This window comes from Pristis pectinata, chromosome 25 (assembly GCF_009764475.1).
Source record: "Pristis pectinata isolate sPriPec2 chromosome 25, sPriPec2.1.pri, whole genome shotgun sequence".
NCBI classification, from domain to species: domain Eukaryota; kingdom Metazoa; phylum Chordata; class Chondrichthyes; order Rhinopristiformes; family Pristidae; genus Pristis; species Pristis pectinata.
Window position 1 is genome coordinate 11,660,644 of NC_067429.1, and position 23,002 is coordinate 11,683,645.

General features: G+C 40.5%; 2 protein-coding genes across 2 annotated transcripts in view; both read right to left on the reverse strand.

Annotated features, from left to right (window-relative positions):
• rab5c (RAB5C, member RAS oncogene family) overlaps nt 1–10,168 on the reverse strand; it is a 28,359-nt gene extending 18,191 nt beyond the window's left edge. Inside the window, exon 1 of the mRNA XM_052038701.1 lies at nt 9,937–10,168. The gene's annotated coding sequence lies outside the window, so the exon portion shown is untranslated. The remainder of the gene's footprint in view (nt 1–9,936) is intronic.
• The window catches only part of kcnh4b (potassium voltage-gated channel, subfamily H (eag-related), member 4b), a 192,904-nt gene continuing 179,834 nt past the window's right edge, over nt 9,933–23,002 (reverse strand). Inside the window, exon 18 of the mRNA XM_052038383.1 lies at nt 9,933–10,418. Within this exon, the coding sequence (XP_051894343.1) occupies nt 9,933–10,418 (486 nt within the window). The remainder of the gene's footprint in view (nt 10,419–23,002) is intronic.

A 23,002-nucleotide genomic window follows, 5' to 3' on the forward strand; every position in this document is an offset into this window, starting at 1 on the left:
GTTCAGCATGTCTAGGGCTTTACTCTTCCACTTCATTCATGTCATAGGACAATCATTCAAAACAAGAATGGACACCATCCCTGCCAAGTAATTGGATGGTCCACAGTGCAAAGTGGAAGAATCGAGACGAAATGCCTCAAAAGCAAACATTAAACACTTGGGCCTGACAATATCTCGCGGGAGGGAGCAAAAAGTAATTTTTGTTTCTCTCTTCAGGCCAATGACCTTTTAGCAGAATGCTCTTTCAATTTTCTACTCCCCCTAATAGAGTAATCAACATATACTTGATGCAGGTTAACGTGCACCAGAAAACCTCCAGCATCTTTACTTTTTCCAAAACACTTGTTCAAAAGTTATTCCTTTACAAATGGCATTGGAACCAAGTTCAATTTCATCCTTGACAACTTCCACATTTGTTATTTCCTTCAGGAGTCACCAGGTATTAAATAATCAAGAGTGGAGACAAAGTAATTTTCAGCCCCCTTTGAATATTAAGACATCCCAAAACATGTAGATTGTTCAATCAAATGCAAGCTTTAGTAGTACTTTCAAACTCTGCCTGCACGCACCCCCCCCCCACCCAAAATGTCCACTCTGTTAAAAATTTATATGTCTAGAATTGCAAAAATGCACAAGTTAACCAAGTGTCAGAGAGTTAGGTTTTAAAGGGATTTTAAAAAAAAGGAAAAGCAATGCTCAACTGATTAATGGTACAGGCCATCGCTGTGTTACAAGCACCCAGCTTACGGACACCCCTACATACGAACAAGCTCTCATATTAAATTCAGGAGTTTGATGTACATATATATACACATTTGTTCCCACAAATGGCAGAACTAGTTTACTCTCTCTACTTCTAGTGCTTTTGATGCCATTCATTACAATACTGTGAAGGTATGGTTACCATAGTGTGATTTCTGTATATTGTACAACTTATAGACAACATTGACTTATGGATGTCTGTAAGAACAGAAACCACTCACTACCTGGGGACAGCCCGTACTCATTTCATTGATAATAATAATGCAGTTCACAAACTGCAGCATCAATAGCACCAGCTATCAAATTGAAACCTTTGGCAGAATACCCCAAAACTGACTAGAACACATGTTCCTACTACAATCTTTCACTGATGCCAAAACTTCAATGACTCCACAGAAATCTACCCAAATAAGTGGTTAATATTTTAAGATTAGATGTGAGCATTGAATCAATTTTACCATCTTTCACTATGAACAGTTGTGCTGTACAGAGAAAGAGCACAGATTTTAGGATGGTCATGAATGCTTTAAGGTTGCAACAATCTTTACTAGAGTATTTCCAGGAATGAGATGACAGGCTACAGAATGGGTTTGTTCCCTTCGCACCAGATGTGACAGAGGATAATTGATACATGTGTTCAAAGAAAAGGGTTAGGATAGAAATAAAAAGTTTTCTTCAAAGGCTGAATTACTGATAGCTAGAGGGCACACAAATTTAAAGTTTTGTTAAAAGCGCCAGAGTCGATACAGAATTTTAAAAAAATTAAGATTTGGAATACACTTAAAGTATTGAAAATTGATTGAGAATTTGACAATTACTCAAGGAACAACACTGCAGGGGATGAGACAACAGGAGAGTGGAACCAAGAGTTCAAAAGAGCCACTGCATAATCAATTAAGCATTAGTTAGCGATTCAATAAGGTCAGAGCAGAAGTCAGTTATCAATGCCACACTGCATATGCAACTACAGTGTGATTTATTCCTGCCCACACTTAACACACTACATTGTAGCTTACAAATCCTTCTGAAGTAGAAACCTCACCATCTTTCAGAAACTCAAAAAACAAGCTTCTCTAGATGGTGCAAATCCTAATATCACTTCAGATGAAAACTCATTTTGTACATTTCCATCCTGCTTACTAAACACCACACCCAGAAAACTTCCAAAAAATCCATAAGCATCATTAGGAAACTAGATTGAGATTGCAAAAATTGTAAGTAAATTGTAAAGTTCATTTTATATAAAGGAATAAAATGTTATGCCTGTGGGACTAATACTTCTAGAAATGCTTTGAAAAAAATCATGGAAAAGTGAGAAATTAGAAGAGAAAGGCAAACAAATTGGCACAATCCATAATTTAACTTTCCCAATTAGCTAGAATTACAAGCAATGGATTTTAGGTACATAGTCCAAGTAAACAAAAAAAAAATCAGTAGGTGAACATTTACGCATATTGATCTCGTACTTGGATAGATTTAAATGGTTCCATCTTTGGATTCATCTTTCTGACATGAGTGTAGTGGCCATGACAGCAGATTCATTCAGAGGGTCTGTTATCAGCACTAAGGTAAAAATCAGTGTGCGCACTCCTGTCTTAAGGCTTGAAACGGCAACCAATTACAAAGAGGCAAGGTCTTCCATTGTCAGGGAATCTGTAGATTCTGCAGTCTAACTGGTCCAGTAGCTGTAGACCGACAACTATACAGAAATATAGTTTCTATACAAAAAAAATGAAAGCAAAACCCTGCCTTGTCAAATCCAAAAACAGGAACAAAATGCTGAAAATATTCACTAGGTCAGGCAGCATCTGGGGAGAGGGGAATGGAGTTAACATTTTAGTCGGATAAATTTTGGTAAGAACTGCAAATTTAGAAAGCAGATTTTATATTTGAAGAGTCAATACTTCTTCCTTGTCTCTGGCACAGTACATTACCTTTAATCAAGAAACCATTAATATCCTAACCACTTCTTTAATCTCCCATTTCCCTTTTGGTTTCAGACAGCACTTTGATTCCATGTTGCCAAAACGGAACAAGGCATCTCCCTACAACTGCAATATGATCATGATACCAGTCCAATCACTAGATCAATAAATTTCAGGGCTATTGGTAAAGGAGAAAAAAAATCAAGAAGTGGTGAGTGTTATTAAAACTCAGATTTGGTGTCCACTAGGAAAGAGAACCTGCCAAATCTACCTTGTCTGACTTGCATTAATTCACTTACAATTGTTGTTTGATGACTCCAAAGCATTAAGCATTGTTTATCACCATTAATTAATCAGCAATAAAATGTGACCTTCAGAACAAAACCCCATCCAGAGGGCAAAATCATGTTAGCAGAATCATCTTTCCCTCTGAAACGAGAATGCCAACCAAAATAGTTCCACCTGCTGCTTTTAATTCAAGAACCAAAGACCCACTTTTAGTGTGAATTCGAGAAACCAATATTTGCAGTTAGGCTTGCTTCATGAGATTAGTTATACTGAAAGTGCTGTTCTATGTTTGATAAGAGAATCAACATTTTCGAATTAAATGTCTGTGGCTACATAAAAGGATTCTGCTCAACTACCCTATATAATGCATTTCCTGATTACTGCATTGCTGTGTCCACAAAAATGTTATAGTGCACGTCACATTATAAAGTATCAGCCACCCAAACTAAAGTCACATCTATGAAAAAAGCTGAAATACAATTCTGTTGAACAGAACATTAAATTTGGAATATTTTCTACACATAAACTCCATGGCAGTTTTTGATGCCAGAACTGCAAGTTAAATATCATACTAATTAGGAGCAGCAAAAGGCTACTCTGCCTCTCAAGCCTGCCTTTCAATAAGATCATGGTTGATCTAGTTGCAAAGTCATTCCACAATCTTAAGTTTTGACCTCTGCCTTAATAATATTCAAAGACTCCACATCCATTGCCCTTCTGGGAAGAGTGCCAAAGACTCATGACCATCAGAAAAACATTGCCTCATATTTAAAAACACCTTATTTTTAAACAGCAACCTATAGCTCTAGACTTTCCCACAAGAGGAAACATCCTCTCCACGTCCACCCTGTCCAGATCCTTCTGCAAAGTGTGTATTTCAATCAAATCACCCCTCACTTGTCAAAACATCAATTATAAAAGCCAACTTTTCTTTAAAAGACAACCAGCTTATTCCAGGTATTAGTCTAGTACACCATCTCTGAACTTTTAAAACATAACATCCTTCAGTAGACCAACACTATAGAAGTATGACAGACCTGGTCTCATGAATCCCATATATAACTGAAGGTTAACCTTCCTACTTTGGATTAATTTCCCCTAGCAATAAAACTGACATTTGTATTCTAGCCTTTGGAGAATCAGGGCAATCAGATCGGTCTCATCTCAGAACTGTGCAATCTCTCCACGTAGATAATGTTTCTTTTTATTATACTCAATTTGCCAGATCATTCCCTACTCCTTTATCTACATTGCCTTGTAACCTTTTACTTGTCTACCCTTTTATCTTACTTTCTCTTTTCTTTACTTAAATTTAGCAACAGTACTTTTGGTGCCTTCATCCAAGTCATTTATACAAATTGTAAAATGTTGAGGCTGCAGCACTAATTCTTTTAACACATCAATTTCTAACATCTAGGCAACCAAAAGTCAAGACTTTTTTTTATTAAGGTGGGGGGGGGGGGGGTGGAGAGAAGAGAGAGAGGAACTGTCATTAAATGCCAGACAGAAAAATCAAACTCAGTGACAAATCTGATCATTGGAGATCCAGATGAGTCATGTTGAATACAGCTCAGTTTGGTATCAAACATTTCCAAGCCTGATAGCTTTTTAGTCAAGCTACAAAATGAAAGCACAATGTCACAGATGGCTCTGTAATCACCCGGCACAAATCAATCAACATTTCAGATTCTGTAATGAAACTAGGTAAAACAATGAGACTTAAAGCAACTTGGGAAAGAATGCAATGAGTACTTTTTCAGACAAAATATTGCTGTTACATTTAGTTTTCAACATAGAAAGAAAGCAATGTTTGAAAGCAATGTGCAAGTTTAGACTGGCTAAGTTTCAATATTTTCAAATCTCTGCAGCCCTCAGGAATCCTAGGATAGGATAGAAAAGCCGAGTTTCTCCACTCTTATCCTTTTACTCTGGCTGTAAAGTGCATGGATGAACAAACAAGTGAACAATGTTTGATATGTACAAAGATAAGCACTCTCCAGGCTCAACTGTCATGAAAGACCATTTATGCAAGGAACTTGGGGCATTTAAAAATGAGATTATAGACTTCATAGAACCACTTCAGGTTTAAAGAAAGGCCTTGTATGTTGGGACTCAGATTTAAATCTAACCATGCCCTTAGGCAGAAAGAGACCGTCTTCAGTCTGCTAACTGTAGGCATTCTCTGAAATAGGTATAGGCAGTGTTCCAATTTCTAGCAAACTTGGGTCGACAGCACAAAACTGGAAGGTCAATATGGAGTACTCCTCCCCCCCAAGATGGTGTCAGAGGATTTTACTGTGCAACAGCCAATGCTATAGAGTCCTAGACAATAGGTCCAATCAAAGGCAAGAGCTCTGTTTTGCAGCATCAATTCAATTAAAAAAGGGATGGGATGGGATGGGGAGGGGCAGCGTTTGGCCATAGGTAGTTAAAGAAATCTAAACCTGCTGCCTGACATTTGTTACATAATAGAAATAGCTGGAAGCCCTGAAACAAACAGAGGCAACCCTGGTAACCTTCATTCCAGTCTATGTATGGCTAACATCTGTTCACTCAATTGCATATCACTGAAAACAGGTTTGGCAGCATCTAACAGTCCTTAAGGGTTCCTGTCGTGAAACGTTAAATGTTTCTCTTTCCACAGATGCTGACTGACCTGTTGAATGCTTCCAGCAATTCTTTTCCGATTTCTGGCATCTGCAGATTTTGATCTTCAATTGTGTATCACGCTAAGTAAACTTTTTACAGCTTGTCACACAAACGCAAACAAAATTCCAACTATGATGCCGTATATTTGAAATCAAGTTCGATCAGTTCAAGCAATGCAGAAGTTAAACAAACCAGTTCAATGAGACTCATATTCCTCCCTGCCCTTGAGCTATATCCAGTATATGCTCACCATTTCCACTTCCTTGTATGCCATGGGAAATTAAGAGAAAAAAAGTCAATTTTAAGTCAGCCAATGTAACATCAAGACAGCCAACACCCAACAAAACTGGATCTAACAGAACAGCAAAGAAACCAAATTGCATCTGGATGAATCATGGATAATTTCTATTTACCCTCACATCCCATTGGAAAACACCTGGGGAAATTCAAGGCATGGCTTATTTATAGATCAAATTTGATACAAAAGAAAATCCATGATGAAAGAAGGATGCAAGGCAAACTCATTGATTTTGGGGTGTGGGTGAAAGTGACATAATACAGGACAAATTTTAGCACTGAAAAGCTAAAATCTTGGGTAATCGATTCTGCTTCAGCATTTGAATGTTTTATCACAACAAATCAACAAGTTTAAAAATCAAAGTTTAAAAACAAAATCTAAAAAATTACAAATGAACTCAAATCAGCACAGCATTATGTATAAGAAATACTAAATTTAATGATTCACAGGATAACGCTTTGAAAGTTTACTCTCTATTAAGTTTTAAGATGGGAAACCTTTGTCCCTTGCTTCTCGCAACCAACTCCAATGTCATTCAGCTAACTTTCAATACCAAAATTGTTGCTGAATAGCAACTGTCCCCAAGACTGGGAAACCTTGTCAAAAATATTTCACTAAATTAGACTGCAGAGTTAATAAATACAATAATATTTTAGATGAAATGCATAGCAAGAATAAAACTTTTTGGTTATTACAATTCACCATTTATATGGTTTGTTTCAATTCAAGAATGACATCAGATGACTTGCAATTTTGCCCTGCTTGCTTTTAGACCAGCCCTATACCATGTTCTAATCCTAATAAATCTGCACCAAATGTATATTTACAAAAAACCAAATACTTCATGTTATGCAAAATAATACCAGTATAACTGATAACTTCGGCATGAAAGTATCCATAACACCTAAAATAAAAAACTCTTAGATTCCCTGGGGAATCTGGGGAAAGAGGGCATTAAGCTTGCTGCTGATAGTGGAGTGTAGCGGTTAGTATAATACTGTTATAGAGCCAGCAACCTATTGTCACGTGTACCGAGGTACAGTGAAAAACTTGTCTTGCATACTGATCGTACAGGTTCAATTCTGCTGCTGTCTACATGGAGCTTGTACGTTCTCCCTGTGTCTGCATGGGTTTCCTCCGGGTGCTCCGGTCTCCTCCCACATTCCAAAGACATACAGGTTAGGAGCTGTGGGCATGCTATGTTGGCACCAGAAGAGTGGCGACATTTGCGGGCTGCCCCAGCACATTCTCAGCGACGCAAAAAGATGCATTTCACTGTTTTGATGTACATATTACAAATAAATATCTTATATATCCTAAGATGCAGGGGAGCAGGAAAACCATTACAGTAAACCTCTGAAACAATTATAACAGCTACCAAAGCAAAATTAGGAATTAGGTTAGGGGGGCGGTGAAATCACATAGCACAGGAAACAAGCTCGTGCTTTAAACTTGCTGTTCTCTGCTCATTTCCCATATCCCTTAAGTGTTTCCTTTTAAAATCATACATGCAATAACATTTTGAAAGTTACTTCCAAATCTGCTTCCATTATCTTTTCCAACATTACATTCTTGGTCACACTGCTCCGCCTAAAACAATCTTTTCTGCTTCTGATTCCTTAGATCATAAATTTCTGCCCTCTGATGACAAACTTGATAGTAAAACTGTTTTCACTTCAGTTTATCAAAGTTACTGTTTTAATTCTTCCTCCCCCCCACCCCCCAAAACATACAATCTCTCCTTAATCTTCAGTTTAAAGATTTTTTTTGCATTTATCGTCTCCCAAAACTAACACCCCTTACCCTTGGATCACTTTGAAATGAAAACAAGATTGCCAATTTAATCCATTTCTCTTTGGTGTTACACATAACCTTAAACTGAGAAATGAAAGATTAAAATCCTGGTACCTTTCCCCAGAGTTGAATATAGGGCTTAAGCAACCTAACAAGATAATTTCTACTTGCTGATTAAGGATTACGTCCTGCATCCTACAATACAATCTTAAAAGCCAAATGAATACCACCTTATCCTTGCCATTTGTTTAATTCAGGTGAATACGAAAACAAAATGCAAATTTAGCATTTTTCCCCCACACATTTAATATAGAACATTTTTCTCCATAGTAATTTAGACTTGTGTATTGGAACTCCTCTAGAATCATTATTTCTGTCCCAGGAGCTGTACTTTTTGCTACAATTAGAGTCAAACCTAAATACAAGAGATTACAAGCAAAAAAAAAGCAGACAGAGCCATACATGCTGAGACATTCCCATTTTAACTAAAGAGGAAGTATTGCTGTACATGGTTAAGGTATTAGTTGAGTCTCATACCAATCTTATGGGAATAGATTTGCCATACATCTTCATTACCTGCAGATTTTAAACCCAACTATTAAGGTTTAAAAATATTCACTCTACAATATTAATGCAAAATTATATGCTCATACCCACACACATGAATCTTGCAAAGCTTTTAAGTAAAAACAAAACTGCAGATGGTGAAATCTGAAGTTAAAAGTTATGGAAACCCTCAGGTCAGGCAGCATCTGTGGAAAGACAGCATGTCAAAAATTGTTTCTCCTTCCAACAGGACGTACTGGTCCGAAAGCTGTGAAAACTATATTCTCAAATCAATCTGAGATTTACAGCACTTCTGAGAATGAAAGGAATCATTGACAGATTTTTTTTAAGCTTGTGGCAAAAATAGCAAAAAAAGCAGTATTTTTAACAATTATCAATTAATGCAGTCTGTGGTCTCTGTCAAAATCCTGTAAAGGGTACTACATAGGGTAGCAATGCTAACTACAAGAAAGGATTGCAGTATTTGTAACAACCTGGACCACTCTTGGACTCAGTTATCTACATTACTTAATGTGGTACTTCCTGTTTTTGTCTCATTTTGTAGGTTGGAAGGGGAATTGTGGAATAATGAGTCTCTTCACTCAAATCAAACAAGTGCCAAAACCCTGGTCATGCAGCAATATGCAACTGTATAAGAGAAACTTTTGCTGGACTGAAACCAATAGATGTTCCAACAATACAGAATTGGAAAAGGCAGCTCTATTTTTGTTTTAGAAAAAAGGCTCTGTATCCTCAATGAAGTTCATTCTACATGTTTAACTGTTAAAACAAATGCATACATATATTGCCAGGGATCTTTATTTTAATAAATCATATTCTCCCCCTCCCCAACCAAATATCCCATTCTTCCATGGGAAAACATGTAGACTTCTCCCAGTTTCTTCCCCCAATCCACTGCAAGAGAAACAAAAGGCATATAAATACACCTTTACTGATCAAGGTATCTCTTAAGGCAACGGCTCAAGACCATTTTTTCACAGGGTATAAAAAATTCCTGGCAAAACATTACTTGCTCCAACAAGATTAATTGTGAATACACTCAAGCCACAGAGAGAGCAAGCAAGTAGGGAGACAAAGCAGATTCCAAAAGGCAAATGAGCTCGACTGTGATTGAGGCACAGGAATAAATTGAAAACTGGGGGGGGATGGGGGGGGAGAAGGGGAAGGCAGGGTGGAAACTTGAGCAACAAAACTAACAAGCAGAAGGGGATTTGTTTCCAATCAGAAATAAAGCAGTTCACACCATGAGGTTTAAAACTTCGCAGAAATGTTTCGCAATACACTTTTTTTTTAAAAAAAGCAGCTGACTCAGAGCAGAAACGGTGATCCACCAGGACTCCTTCCAAGTTTGTGTTGTTTACATACGAGCTTCTTAAAATAATGGAGTTTAACATCTCCAGCGCCGTGCTAAAAATCAGGAACAAGGCACCATTACACGCAGGTTGGATACAGCCGCTTCCTCCAATGTCATCGCAGCCTGGCTTCACCGTGAACTTTCTTACCGACGTTAGGGAGCAGAGGAGGCCTCGAAATCCCCTTGAACGTAGGTGTGTGGGGAGGGAATGGCCGGCTCTGCTGGCCCTCCTCCCCAATGCACACGGCAGTATTCACCTCAACAACAGGCCAGTCACCCCACAACCAACAGATACTCACGCAGCGACAAATGGGGCGAAACAGGCGGCGGCAACGACGTCGCCTTCCCACCCCCCGGGCTCTTGTTTCACTTCTCTCCGCTGCTTCAGGTTAACAAAACTCCAGGCCCGGGTCTCGGCCTCCACTTCCGCCTTTCCACTTTCGCATCGCCGGCCCGCCCATTCACCCTCCGGAAACGACGCAGGGAAGAAGGGGGGCGTGGACGCTTCCTCAATTGACGCTGCCTCCACCCAATCAGAGAACGGAACGGGCTGAAGTTCCGAGCGAGCTGTCGGGTGACACCACATGACCAATTGCAGCGAAGCGATGCGGGAAGACGGGCCAATAACAGTGAAGTAAGTGCATGCCGGGAGGTGTAGTCCCTGAAAGGTCTCTTTGTATGGATGGAGTTTGGGAAAGACTACAACCCTCTTCGCAATTTCCTTGAGGCTTGAGCTTTGATTGACAGGTGACCCAGCTGGGTTGGGTAACTTGTCCCAGGACTACAAAGTCGCAGGGTGATAAGGAGAAATAACTTTTGCATTACCAAAAATGCTTACATTGGAACTCGAACCTTTGTTTCTGTTGACAATTTCAATTAGGTGTTTTGCAAAGCTATCCAATCTTGTTTCATTTTAGTTTCCGAATATTACTTTAGATGAGTATCATTGTTACTGCTTTACGTTTAAAAATCAGCTTTGCATCCTACGGGTTGTGGAAAATTTTACTCTTAATATTCATGCAATAGTACCGAATTGGTATAACATTGGTGATTGCTATGTGTTTGGTTATCTGAGCAACTCCTCATCATATTTAAGACTCACCAAACCAATCCGTACGGGCAAATTTCTTTGCCATTACTTTCATTGGCAGTTTTCACAGCCAGTTTCCATTTGGCTGAAATAAAATATATAAAAACAAGCCATTTGGCCCAACTAGTGAATTGGTGTTCATCTTCCAAAGAAAAGTGGTGAATTCTCTTAATTATACCTTTCACAATTTATCTATTGCCCCTTGATCTAAACTCCTGAATAGCTGTAACTAGCTGTTTCACTTGCCCTATCTCACCCCTTCATAAGGTGGTGCAGCTAATATCTTGCTGCACCAACTGTCCCTTGGAGAAAAGTTTCTGTACAAAAACACCTTTGACCACAAGTCCATCTGACAGTGGTCAGTGCAGAATGTCCTGGAGGAGGAGTCGAAGTTATGATTAATCTCTTTTCCAATAAAAATGTTCCCAATTTTTTGAGTTTTTATATTCTCCTCATGAGGATCACCAAATTGAATGCCCCAATATCCTCCCTATTGCACAGAACTTAAAACTGCACACAGTACTCACCTGTAATCCAAATTTGGAATATTGTGTTCAGTTTTGGTCACCCTGCTCTAGGAAAGATGCCATTAAGCTGGAAAGAGTGCAGAGGAGATTCATGAGGATGTTGTCGGGAGTAGAGAGACTGAGTTATGGAGGGAGGTTGGGCAGGTTTGGACGTTTTTCATTGGAGCATCGGAGAATGAGGGGTGATCTTACAGAAGTATATAAAATCATGAGGGGCATAGATAGGGTCAATGCACACAGTCTTTTTCCCAGGGTTGGGGAATCAAGAACTGGAGGGCATAGGTTTAAGGGGAGAGATTTAATAGGAACCTGAGGGGCAACTTTTTCACCCAGAGCGTGGTCAGTATGTGGAATGAGCTGTCAGAAGAAGTGGTTGAGGCAGGTACATTTACAACATTTAAAATATACTTGGATAGGTACATGGATAGGAAAGGTTAAGAGGGATATGGGCCAAATGTGGGCAAATGGGACATGCTTGTATGGGAATCTTGGTCAGTATGGACCAGTTGGTCAGAAGGACCTGTTTCCATGCTCTATTACTATAATAAGATTTTATATCGATTAGGCTTCATTTTGATTTTAAAGCTGTCAACACACTTGGGCAGTAGAAAGGACTGGGCTCAGCAGATTTGAGGCACCAACCTCGTTTAAATATGGGGCCAAACAGCTAATATCTTGCTACGCCACCTGTCCCTTGTAGAAAAGTTTCTGCACAAAAACACCTTTGACCACAAGTCCATCTGGCAGTGGTCAGCGCAGAATGTCCTGGAGGAGGAGTCAATAGATCCCATAGTGAGATGGTTCCCCAAGCAGAGTGCTGAAGTCATTTGGTGAATGCCTTATCACCAGAACTCTTGGACAGTCACAAACACTCTGCTTGGCTGGTGGTGAGAAGGGGCCTCCCCTCCAGATCCTTCATCCACAGCTGGATAATACCCTTGAGGTGGCTGCGGTGCTGATAAGATGGTCGCTCATCTCCTTGTACACTACGTGTTTGCCAAGAAGACCCAGGAAGGGATACAGTGGTTTTTGTTAAGGTACATCCCTAGCATCTGAGTAACAGAGGACTCTGTGCTCTATGGTCTGTTCCTGGGGATTCATACAGAGACAAATATTAACTGCTGCTGGAAGATCATCATCTTGGTGAAAGACAGACTTTGGTCTACCTGAAACTTGCTGGTCTTCCAGTGCAAGGAGATAAATGAACATTGCCCATTGCACATGCCAGGATGCAGGAGTACCCACCGAGAGACACACTAAAGCTCAGTGCAGCCACTGCAAAGGCTCTGAGGAAGGACAACAGTCTAGGACCTGCTGTTAACTGGCTGTGCCCTGTGTGACAACCTCTCAGACACTTCATTGATACAATGTTTGGGAAGGAAACATTTGTGGTGTTGATGTATTGTAAGGGAATGCGTTGAATTGCTTGGTACAATGACTGTAGCTAATGACATGGCTCAATTGTATTCACTGTATATATTAAGAATAAATTATATCTTGGGGAAAAAAATTTCCAATGCTGCATATTATGATCACGGTGGTTATTGATCCTTTGGAAGGAGCATGGAGCCAAGAGAGAACGATCCCATTCTTCAGACTGTACTTGCCTACCAGTGTCGACAGTCAATTACGAGCAGTATGTGGAAGTATAAAATGCCTTAATCACTGCCAGATAGAAAGCCAAAATGTTTAATTTAATGCTAATTTAATATTTATCTTATTTATTATTTATTTATTAGTCACTTGTACATCGAAACACTGTGAAAACCATCCTTTTGTGTTAATAACCAACACGGTCTGGGAATGTGCTGGGGGCAGCCCACAAGTGTCACCCCGCTTCTGGCGCCAACATAGCATGCCCACAACTTCCTAACCCGTACGTCTTTAGAATGTGGGAGGAAGCTGGAGCACCCGGAGGAAACCCACGCAGTCACGGGAATAATGTACAAACTCCTTACAGAGAGTGGTGGAATTGAACCCAGGTCGCTGGTGCTATAATAGCTTTACGCTAACCACTACATTACCGTTCCGCCAGCCAAGACAACGGCCAAGAGGAAAAAGCTAACTGCCCTGAGTACAATAAATTTTATACTGCAGTTCTATTCAAATTCTGATTGAAGCTGTCAGCCACTGATGTTTTTAAAATTTTATTTACAGCGTGGTAACAGGCCCTTTTGGCCCAACGAGTCCACACTGCCCATTTTAAACCGAAATTAACCTACCCGTATGTCTTTGCAATGTGGGAGGAAACCGGAGCACCAGGAGGAAACCCACGCAGACACGGGAGAACGTACAAACTCCTTACAGACAGCGACGGGAATCGAACCCCGATCACTGGCGCTGTAACAGTGTTGTGCTAATCACTACGCTACTGTGCCACCCTGCAAAGATTTGTGCAAAGATTTAAAAAATCCCAGGAATTGTTCTGCTCTTTCTATTTGCAGAAATTGCTGTGATCTGTTGATGTGTCAAAGACTCCTTAATGCTAATTTCCTTTCTAAATTTTTTATTAGATTTTCAAGAATATTTATTCAAATATTTTATGAAGCCATGACAAATAGGTGTATATTCATATATTTCATGAAGCCGTTTTGCATTTAGATGCATCACAAATACAGTTTATGAAAACATAGATTTTCATCTAAATTTTATGAAGTCAGTGTACATTTTGTACGTGACGTTTGGAGGAGTCCAAAGATTTGTCCCTGTTATTTTGTGTGTATAAAGATGACGACAGATCTGACATTGGTTCTGTTGCAGGAGGACTAATATGCATTTTGATGGAATTATAGATGTGCTGCCTCTGTATATAATTTTCATTAAGTATTTACATTCTGAACACTCATTGGACTTGGGACTACCTACATATAATTCTGGGTTAACATAAGATGCAAAGTCACTTTGTGAATATTACTGTACTTTCATCTTGTCATATTATCTCCTCCAGATACTGCTTATTCTTTGAATATCCTTCCATTAGATGTATCATTAAAAAGTTCTCAGTGCACCATTCCAACTGTTCTGGAAATTGCTGCAAATTTTAAAGGAAACTGATACTTTAGTGAGAAGGGTTAGGTTTAAGTTTGGGTGCATGACTAACAGATTTTCATTGCCGCACCATGCATTACTTTATTTTTTAAAACTTTCTGCGGCACTACAGCAATGTAGTTATGTCATCTGTCAGGAAAGATGTCTAAACCAAGTCTCCATCTGTCCTGTCTGGGAGGTGCAAAAGATCTTGAGGTATCTTTTGAAGGGAAGCAAAGGACAATTCCCAGAGAACAGGCCAACCATCTACACAAAAAGCAGATGATCTGCTCAGTTCCACTCAGGATCTCTTTGTTGTGCTGACCAAATGCAGGTTGGATGAATGCTTTATGAAATACCCACATTCAATCTGCAAGCTTGACAACAAAAAATATGTTGCCTGTGACTTTCCTTCTCTGTTCCATTCCTACTTTAACCCCTTTGTCCTCATTGCTCCAGTGGAGCTCAGCATAAGCTCTAAGAACAGCACCCCTCCTTCTAACTAAGCACATTACATCTGTGCAGATTCAAAAATGAGTTCTATGACATTTCAAATAATGAACATTTCTTGTTTTATTTCAGACTTCAAGCAGATTTTTCTTTTGTAATTTCAGATTACCCTTTTGCTTTTCCATTTACACCTCCATTAGACTGAACTTTTATCTTAATTGTCCCATTACTGCCCTCTTTTGCCTTGCACTATCATCCTTTTGATCATTAAATCTCCCCTGCCCTCCATCCTATCACCGACTTTTCCTTTTGTTCTCTCCTCCTCTTCCCTCTTTCTCTGAACCTCAGGGTTTATTATATACATGTAGTGTAGTGGTTAGCATAACGCTATGACAGCACCAGCGACCCGGGTTCAATTCCGGCCGCTGTCTGTAAGGAGTTTGTACATTCTCCCCGTGTCTGCGTGGGTTTCCTCCGGGTGCTCCAGTTTCTTCCCACGTTCCAAAGACGTACGGGTTAGGAAGTTGTGGGCATGCTATGTTGGCGCCGGAAGCGTGGCGACACTTGCGGGCTGCCCCCAGAACACTCTACCCAAAAACATGTATTTCATTGTGTGTTTCGATGTACATGTGACTAATAAAGATATCTTATCAATGAAAAATCATTAACCTGCATTAATTCTGTCACAGATGTTGCCTGACTTGCTGATTATTTCAAACATTTTCTAGTGTTTTTTTTATTTATTACTATCTAATTACTGTTCTTAGGAGCTTGCTGAGCATAAATTCATCGGCTGTTTATCTTACATTACAGCAGTCGCTGTACCTGAAAGATACTTCATGTTGGAAAGTGTTTTGGGATCTCATGAGAATTGGAAAGGTATTATGTAAATCCAAGTCTAATCTATTGTCTGAATGAGCCCATCTTTCAGTGTCTCTGTTGTGATTCAAACAGAAATATGATGTGTAGGATCAGTAATGTTTTTGTGTGTCAAGGAGTCCTAGAGCACAGAAGAAGACCCTTCAGCTACCTCTGTCCGTGTCGACCAACAAGTGCCCATCTCCACTAATCCCATTTGCCAGCACTTGGTCTGAGCGGGATTGGGTTGAGGAAAAGGTGGAATAGGATGTTGAACATGAAGATCTCAGTAGTAATTAACATTTTATGATCAGCTTGTTGGCAGAAACAAAAGATAACAATAACATTAACATAGAACTGAAGTAGTAGTCATTCTATGTGCTTGCTTTTTGAGCTAATGGTCATTCTTTTATTTTCTGGAAGTAACAGGCAGGATGGAGAGGGACAGTGGGACTGTAAGTCATTTTCAATCAGGAGTTATGGGAGGTAACAGCCTTTAACACAAATGAGAACCAGTCTTTAATCTAGGACAAGGATAGCTGTATGAATACACACCATTGACTGCAGAGAGCCATCTCCCAGTACACTAGTAAAAGAAGGTTCCTTTGGGTGTCTGGATTCCCAACAAGGGTTTTTGAAAATGCAGAGTTGTTCGCTGAGATGTGCTCCCATTGTAATTTCTTTGGAGCCATTTGCCAAAGTGCTGAAGTTGAAACTGTATTTAATCACCTGCTGTTACCTTTGTGCTTAAAGAGTATAATACTTCAATGTACTTTCAGTTCAGAGAGATTCTTTTGAGATCCTTCCAAGAGACATTTGTCCAGAATGCTTGCTTGTTTTGCTGAATTAAGACCTTGTACATCTACAGCTCCAGTCACCATGTGGCTTATTCAAAGTCGCAAAAGGGACCAGGTCCCATGACTGGCCTCCCCACTTCCTCATTTGTCTTTCAACTGATTTCTTCTGTGTAGCATTAGAGATCTTCCTGCCTGCTTTCCTGTGTCAAAATGAAACATAGTCAAAAAATGATCTCTCATCAAGTAACAGGAAATTTGCTGCACATTATAGCTCACAATGGATTTAAATTTTAAGACACAGCATCTTTCTGTCTGAAGCCTGGTTGCTTGGGCAGCTGTTGATGGAATATTGGCTGGGACCAGTGACAGTGGAGAGCAAGTATCAAGGTTTTATTGTGATTTCTGAGAATTCTGAAAAAAATTACTCCATCTTGACTATAAATTAATATTACTTACATTCCCCACAATCTGTATTTTTTTAAATTGTCATTGTGCATGTTCCATGTTAATGATAACAGTTCCCAATGACCTGGTTGGATCTAACTAGTTGGAAATTGAAAGCGAACATTTGAATGTCCTACTGTCAGAGGATGTGAAGACCTGGCTGAGGCATAACATTCAGTTACACCCTGAAAATGGAGGAAGCTTCTTTACCTTTTGGGAGAAAGAATGAAAGGCACAAAACTCTCTGTAGCATGGTTTGTAAAGAGGTGCAGAAATAGAGAGCTTTGGGTGTAAATGTACTTAAAAGTGGCAAGGGTCATTGAGACTGTAGTTAATAAAGTATGTGGGATCCTGGGCTTCATAAACAGAGGCAGGGAAGCTATGCTAAGGCTACTTAAAACACTGGTTAGATAGTAATTGGACCAAGTGTGAAGTGATACACTTCGGGAGATGGAATTTGAAGGCAGAATACAAGGTTAATGGCAGGACTCTAAGCAGTGTGGAGGAACAGAGGGATCTTGGGGTCCACATCCATAGATCCCTCAAGGTTGCCACGCAGGTTGATAGGGTTGTTAAGAAGGCGTATGGTGTGTTGGCCTTCATTAGTCGGGGTATTGAGCTCAAGAGCCACCAGGTAATGTTGCAGCTCTATAGAACTCTGGTTAGACCACACTTGGAGTATTGTGTTCAGTTCTGGTCACCTCATTATAGGAAGGATGTGGAAGCTTTAGAGAGGGTGCAGAGGAGATTTACCTGGATGCTGCTTGGATTGGAGAGCATGTCTTATGAGGATAGGTTGAGTGAGCTAGGGCTTTTCTCTTTGGAGCAAAGGAGAATGAGAGGTGACTTGATAGAAGTGTATAAGATGATAAGAGACATAGATTGAATGGACAGTCAGAGACTTTTCCCAGGGCGACAATGGCTAACACGAGGGGGCATAATTTTAAGGTGATTGGAGGAAGATATAAGGGGGATGTTGGGGTAAGTTTTTTACACAGAGAGTGGTGGGTGTATGGAACGCACTGCCTGCAGAGGTTGTGGGGGCAGATACATTAGGGACTTTTAAGAAACCCTTAGATAGCCACATGAATGATATAAAAATGGAGGGCTATGTGGGAGGGAAGGGTTAGATAGATCTTAGAGCAAGATAAAATGTCGGCACAGCATTGTGGGCCGAAGGGCCTGTACTGTGCTGTAATGTTCCATGTTCTAATTCTAGTCATCTAACTTTAGCGAAGGAAGTGAAGATGGTATAGAGGGTACAGAAACAATTGACTAAAATGGTTCCAGGGGTTAAGGAATTTGGCCAAATGACTGGACTGAAGAAGCTGGGGTTGTTCTCTTTGGACATCCTTAGAGATGCACTTTGGGAAGTCAAATAGGGGTAGGATATATATAGTAAATGATAGGACGCCAAGGAATGTTGATGTTCAAGTCCATTGTTCCCTGAAAGTTGTAACAGAAGTAGATAGGTTATTGAAGAAGTCATATGGAATGCTAGCCTTCATAGGTTCGGGGCATGGGATATAAACGTTGGGTATTACGTTGCAACTTTACAAACTGGTTAGATTGTACTTCGAGTATTGTGTGCAGTCCTGGACGCCACACTGTAGGGAGGATGTGATCGTGCTGGAGAGAGTGCAGCAGAGATTCACTAGGATGTTGCCTGGACTGGAGGACTTCAGTTATGGGGAGAGATTGGATAGGCTGGGTTTGTTTACCCTGGTGCAAAGGAGGCTGAGGGGTGACCTGATAGAGGTATATAAAATTATAAGAGGCATAGCTAGGGTAAATAGTTAGAACCTTTTTCACTAGGAGGGGTATCAAAAGCAAGAGGGCATAGCTTTAGGGTGAAAGGAAGGAGATTTAAAGGGGATTGGAGGGAAAAAAAAACAGAAAGTGGATGATATCTGGAAAGCACTGCCAGAAGAGTTCTCAATATCTATATTTAGGAGACATTTAGACACATAGTTAAATTGGCAAGTCATAGAAGGATAGGGAACTGATGTGGGCAAATGAGATGATGGGCTGAAGGGCCTGTTTCTTTACTGTGCAATTCTCTGACTCTATGAACCAAAGAAGGAGATTGGCTGTTTAACCTAAAGGTGAGATTGGTGGTGGGTGGGGGGGGGGGGGGGGGGTGCAGGATTGTTGTTTACATAAAGAAACAGGCAGATGATGTTTCTCTTTGCAGATGTTTCAGGACCAGAGGCACAGATTTTAAATTTTAGGCAAAGGATGTATGAGGATATTTTTTTAAAGTAGAGAATAGGTACAGTCTGGAATTCACTGACACTAAAGGAGGGAACAGAATTAATCAGGGCTTTCGAAAGGAATTAAGTAGGCACTTGAGAGTGGAAAACTTACAGTGCATGGACAAGAGCAGGAGAATGGGCTGCTGGGGTTGCTGTACCCAGTACTGGCATAGACTTGATGAGCCAAGTGAATTCTATGATTTTTTCATAGCATTGCAGTTTTCAGTGACAAACTTGTGATGTTTAACTTCTACTGGTCTCTGGGGACATTGAAGGAGATTCTAGATCACCCTCAGTCCTCAGGAATCAGCTGGTGTGTGAAGACCTGGGACCTGCAAATAGACCCATAGGAACCTGCAGTCTGCAGCCTGAAAGATGTCAGGAAAAGTTTCCAGGTGAATGATTCAGTTTCCAAACTCATTCTGACTGCTCTGTCAAATAATTTGATAACAACCAGCCGTGCCTTTTGGTATTGGTATTGGTTTATTATTGTCACTTGTACCATACAGGTCAATTCATTACACAGTGCAGTTACATTGAGTTAGCACAGAGTGCATTGAGGTAGTACAGGTAAAAACAATAACAGTACAGAGTAAAGTGTCACAGCTGCAGAGAAAGTGCAGGGCTCAGGAGGGGGATAACTCATCTGGGTCTCTCGCTTTTCATCTGTGCTTGCAGTGTGTGTGGAAAGTACATTGTGTGTGGAAGAGACTGGAACCAAATCTGATGCTGTCTTCAGGTTAAACAGCCAGCTATTACTCACTGCAGGAGTAGACCAACTGGCCTTTTGACCCTGTCCACCATTCGTTAAGATCATGGCTGATCTGGCCGTGGACTCAGATCCACCTACCAGCCTTTTCCCCATAACCCTTAATTCCCCGACTATGCAAAAATCTGTCTAACTGTGTCTTAAGTATATTTAATGAGGTAGCCTCCACTGCTTCCCTGGGCAGAGAATTCCACAGATTCACTACTCTCTGGAAAAGGTGAACATGGAATTGAAAGCTTTCTTCTCTGCCACACAAGGAGTTAATATCCATGTCATAGCTGTTTAATGGCTCATTCATCAGCAGCCCAATCTTCCTCATTCCCTGTAGAGGGTGCTGTTGTCCTCCTTAATGCCAAAATGAAAAAAAACAAACAAATATTTGATGATTGATTTTTTGCATTAAGGAATATTCCCAATTTAGAACATTGTAAGTAAAATATATATTTAAATGTTTGGTAAGATTTGAAGTATATGATACTGAATACACATGTAGAAGGAATAATGGTGGATGAGCTTTGCACCAAGGGCCCTAAACTGGTACCAGGCTTACTTTTCCGGGTTAGCCCCACTTACTAATTCTTTGTGGTGCCAACAGCAGTAGTTTCTAGTCCTTAAACATAGAAACATAGAAAAGGAATAGGAGAAGGCCACTCAAGCCTTCAAGCCTGTTCTGCCATTCAGAACGATCATGGCTGATCATTTATCTCTATAGCGTCGTGGTATTGTACAGCACAGAAATGGGCCCTTCAGCCCATCACTCCATGCTGACCTTTTTTTTACCCATCTACGCTAATCTCATTTGCCCAATGTCTTATTTCTGTCATCTCTCCATATCTTCTGATACTTCTTGTGTCTAGAAATTCATCTATCTCCTTCAAAGTATTGAGCCGCTTGGCCTTTACAGCTTACTACGCCAGCAAATCGTATACCCTCTGAGCGAAGGACTTTCCCCCCATCTCAGTTCTAAATCTCTTCCCCTGCACACCCCACCCCCAGCCTGAGACTGTAACCCTACACCCCACCCCCAGCCTGAGACTGTAACCCTACACCCCACCCCCAGCCTGAGACTGTAACCCTACACCCCACCCCCAGCCAGAGGAAACACGCTCTTCCAACCTGACGGCATCAACATCGACTTCTCTGACATACAGTAACCACTCCCTTCTGTTTTCCTTCCCCAACACCCCCCCCTTTGTTTTTCCTTTTCCTGTGGCCCCTTCACCTTCCCCTCCTCTTCCTTCACGACCTGCCCACCTCCTTCCCTTTATTCCAAGGTCTACTGTCCTCTCTTATCAGGTTCCTTCTTCTTCAGCCCTTTGCCTCTTCCACCCATCACCTCCCAGCTTCTCACATCATTCCCTTTTACCCTTCCCCCTCTCACCTGGACTCACCTATCACCTCACGGCTCGTGCTCCTCCCCCTCTTCCTACCCTTTTATTCTGGCCTCTGCCCGCTTCATCTCCGGTCCTGATGAAGGGTCTGGGCCTGAAACGTCGACTGTTCATCTCCCTCCATAGATGCTGCCTGACCTGCTGAGTTCCTCCAGCATTTCGTGTCTGTTGCTCCAGATTCCGGCATCTGCAGTCTCTCTTGTGTCTCCTCACATCCAGTCTGTCTAGCCCTCTCAGAATTTTGTAAGATCTCTTCCCTCTCTTCTAAACTCTAGTAATGTAAACCTAATTTAATCCCCCCTCATATTGCAATCCCACCATCCCAGAATCAGTCTGGTGAATCATTGCAATCCTCTATGACAAGTAGGTACTCTCACAACATTTAAGAAGGACCTAGATGAGACTTGAAATTGCCAAGGCGTTGAAGGCTCCAGACCAAGTGCTGGTAAATGGGATCAGTGTAGGTGGGTGTTTGATACTCGGCTTGGACATGGTGGGCCGAAAGCCTGTTTCCAGGGTGTATGACTGTGATCCCAGATCTGTTAGATAAGGAGACCAAAACTGTACAATTACTCCAAATGTGGTGTGACAAAAGCAATGTAAATTTTAGCAAGACATCCTTGTTCCTGTAATCAAATCCTCTTGCCTTAAAGGCCAGTATTTGCTTTCTTAACCAATATTTGTTTTCCTCACCCATATGATTGATAATTACAGCAGGAATAGCTGAGGTCACAATCATTTCTGTACTTCCCCTCTGCACTCTTTCTGCATCCCATATAATATAGCAACCTGCATGCCAAGTGCAGCCTAACCCATGATACAGGTGTAGCATCAATAAAAGCAAAGAATGCTGAAAACACTCAGCAGGTCAGGTAACATCTGTGGAGAGAGAAAAGGCCTTAATGATTTAGGTCCAAGACCTTTTGTCAGAACTGGATAGGAGAGATTTTAAAAAATCGTTTTAAGTTTCTGAGAATGGATGGATGGATAAAATATTATTCCCTTAGTCCTACCTAACTTTCCTGCTGCCTTCTCTGCAACTTAAAGTACCTTTTTAATGCCTCTTTCCTAGGCCTTTGCCCTCAATTGTTAACCCTGTTTCTCTTCCCACAGATGCTTCCTGACCTGCTGAGGGTTTCCAGCTTTTTTTGTTTTTATTTCAAATTTACAGCACCTGCAGTTTTTAAAAAAATTCTGTTCCCTCACTATCCGGGACATGCTCTCTTCTCATTATTATCGGGGAGGAGGTACAGGAGCCTGAAGACCCACACTCAACAATTTAGGAACAGCTTCTTCTCCTCCACCATCAGCCCATGAACATGACCTCATTATTCCTTTTTTTTGCACTATTTATTTATTTTGTAATTTATAGTAATTTTATATCTTTCTACAGTACTGCTGCTGCAAAACAACAAATTTCATGACATACAAGTCAGTGATAATAAACCTGATTCTGATTCTGATACGAACCCAAGCGCTCAGTGTGCATTTTTTTTTATTGGCCATGCTCAACTTCTTTCCATTCTTCTGTGTCAGTGGGAATGCTGGGAAGGAGGAACGATTCAACGTACTTGTACTAAAAATATAATCACATCACAAACTGTGATCCAAACACATTTTTTACAGCGCATTGTAAGGGTGTGAAAAAAATCAAAGAAACACATAAATAACATGAAAAATAATCTTCTGATGCTTGGAATCTGAGATAATCATACATCAGTTCCAAAGGCACAAATATGCCAACATTTCTTCAAAGA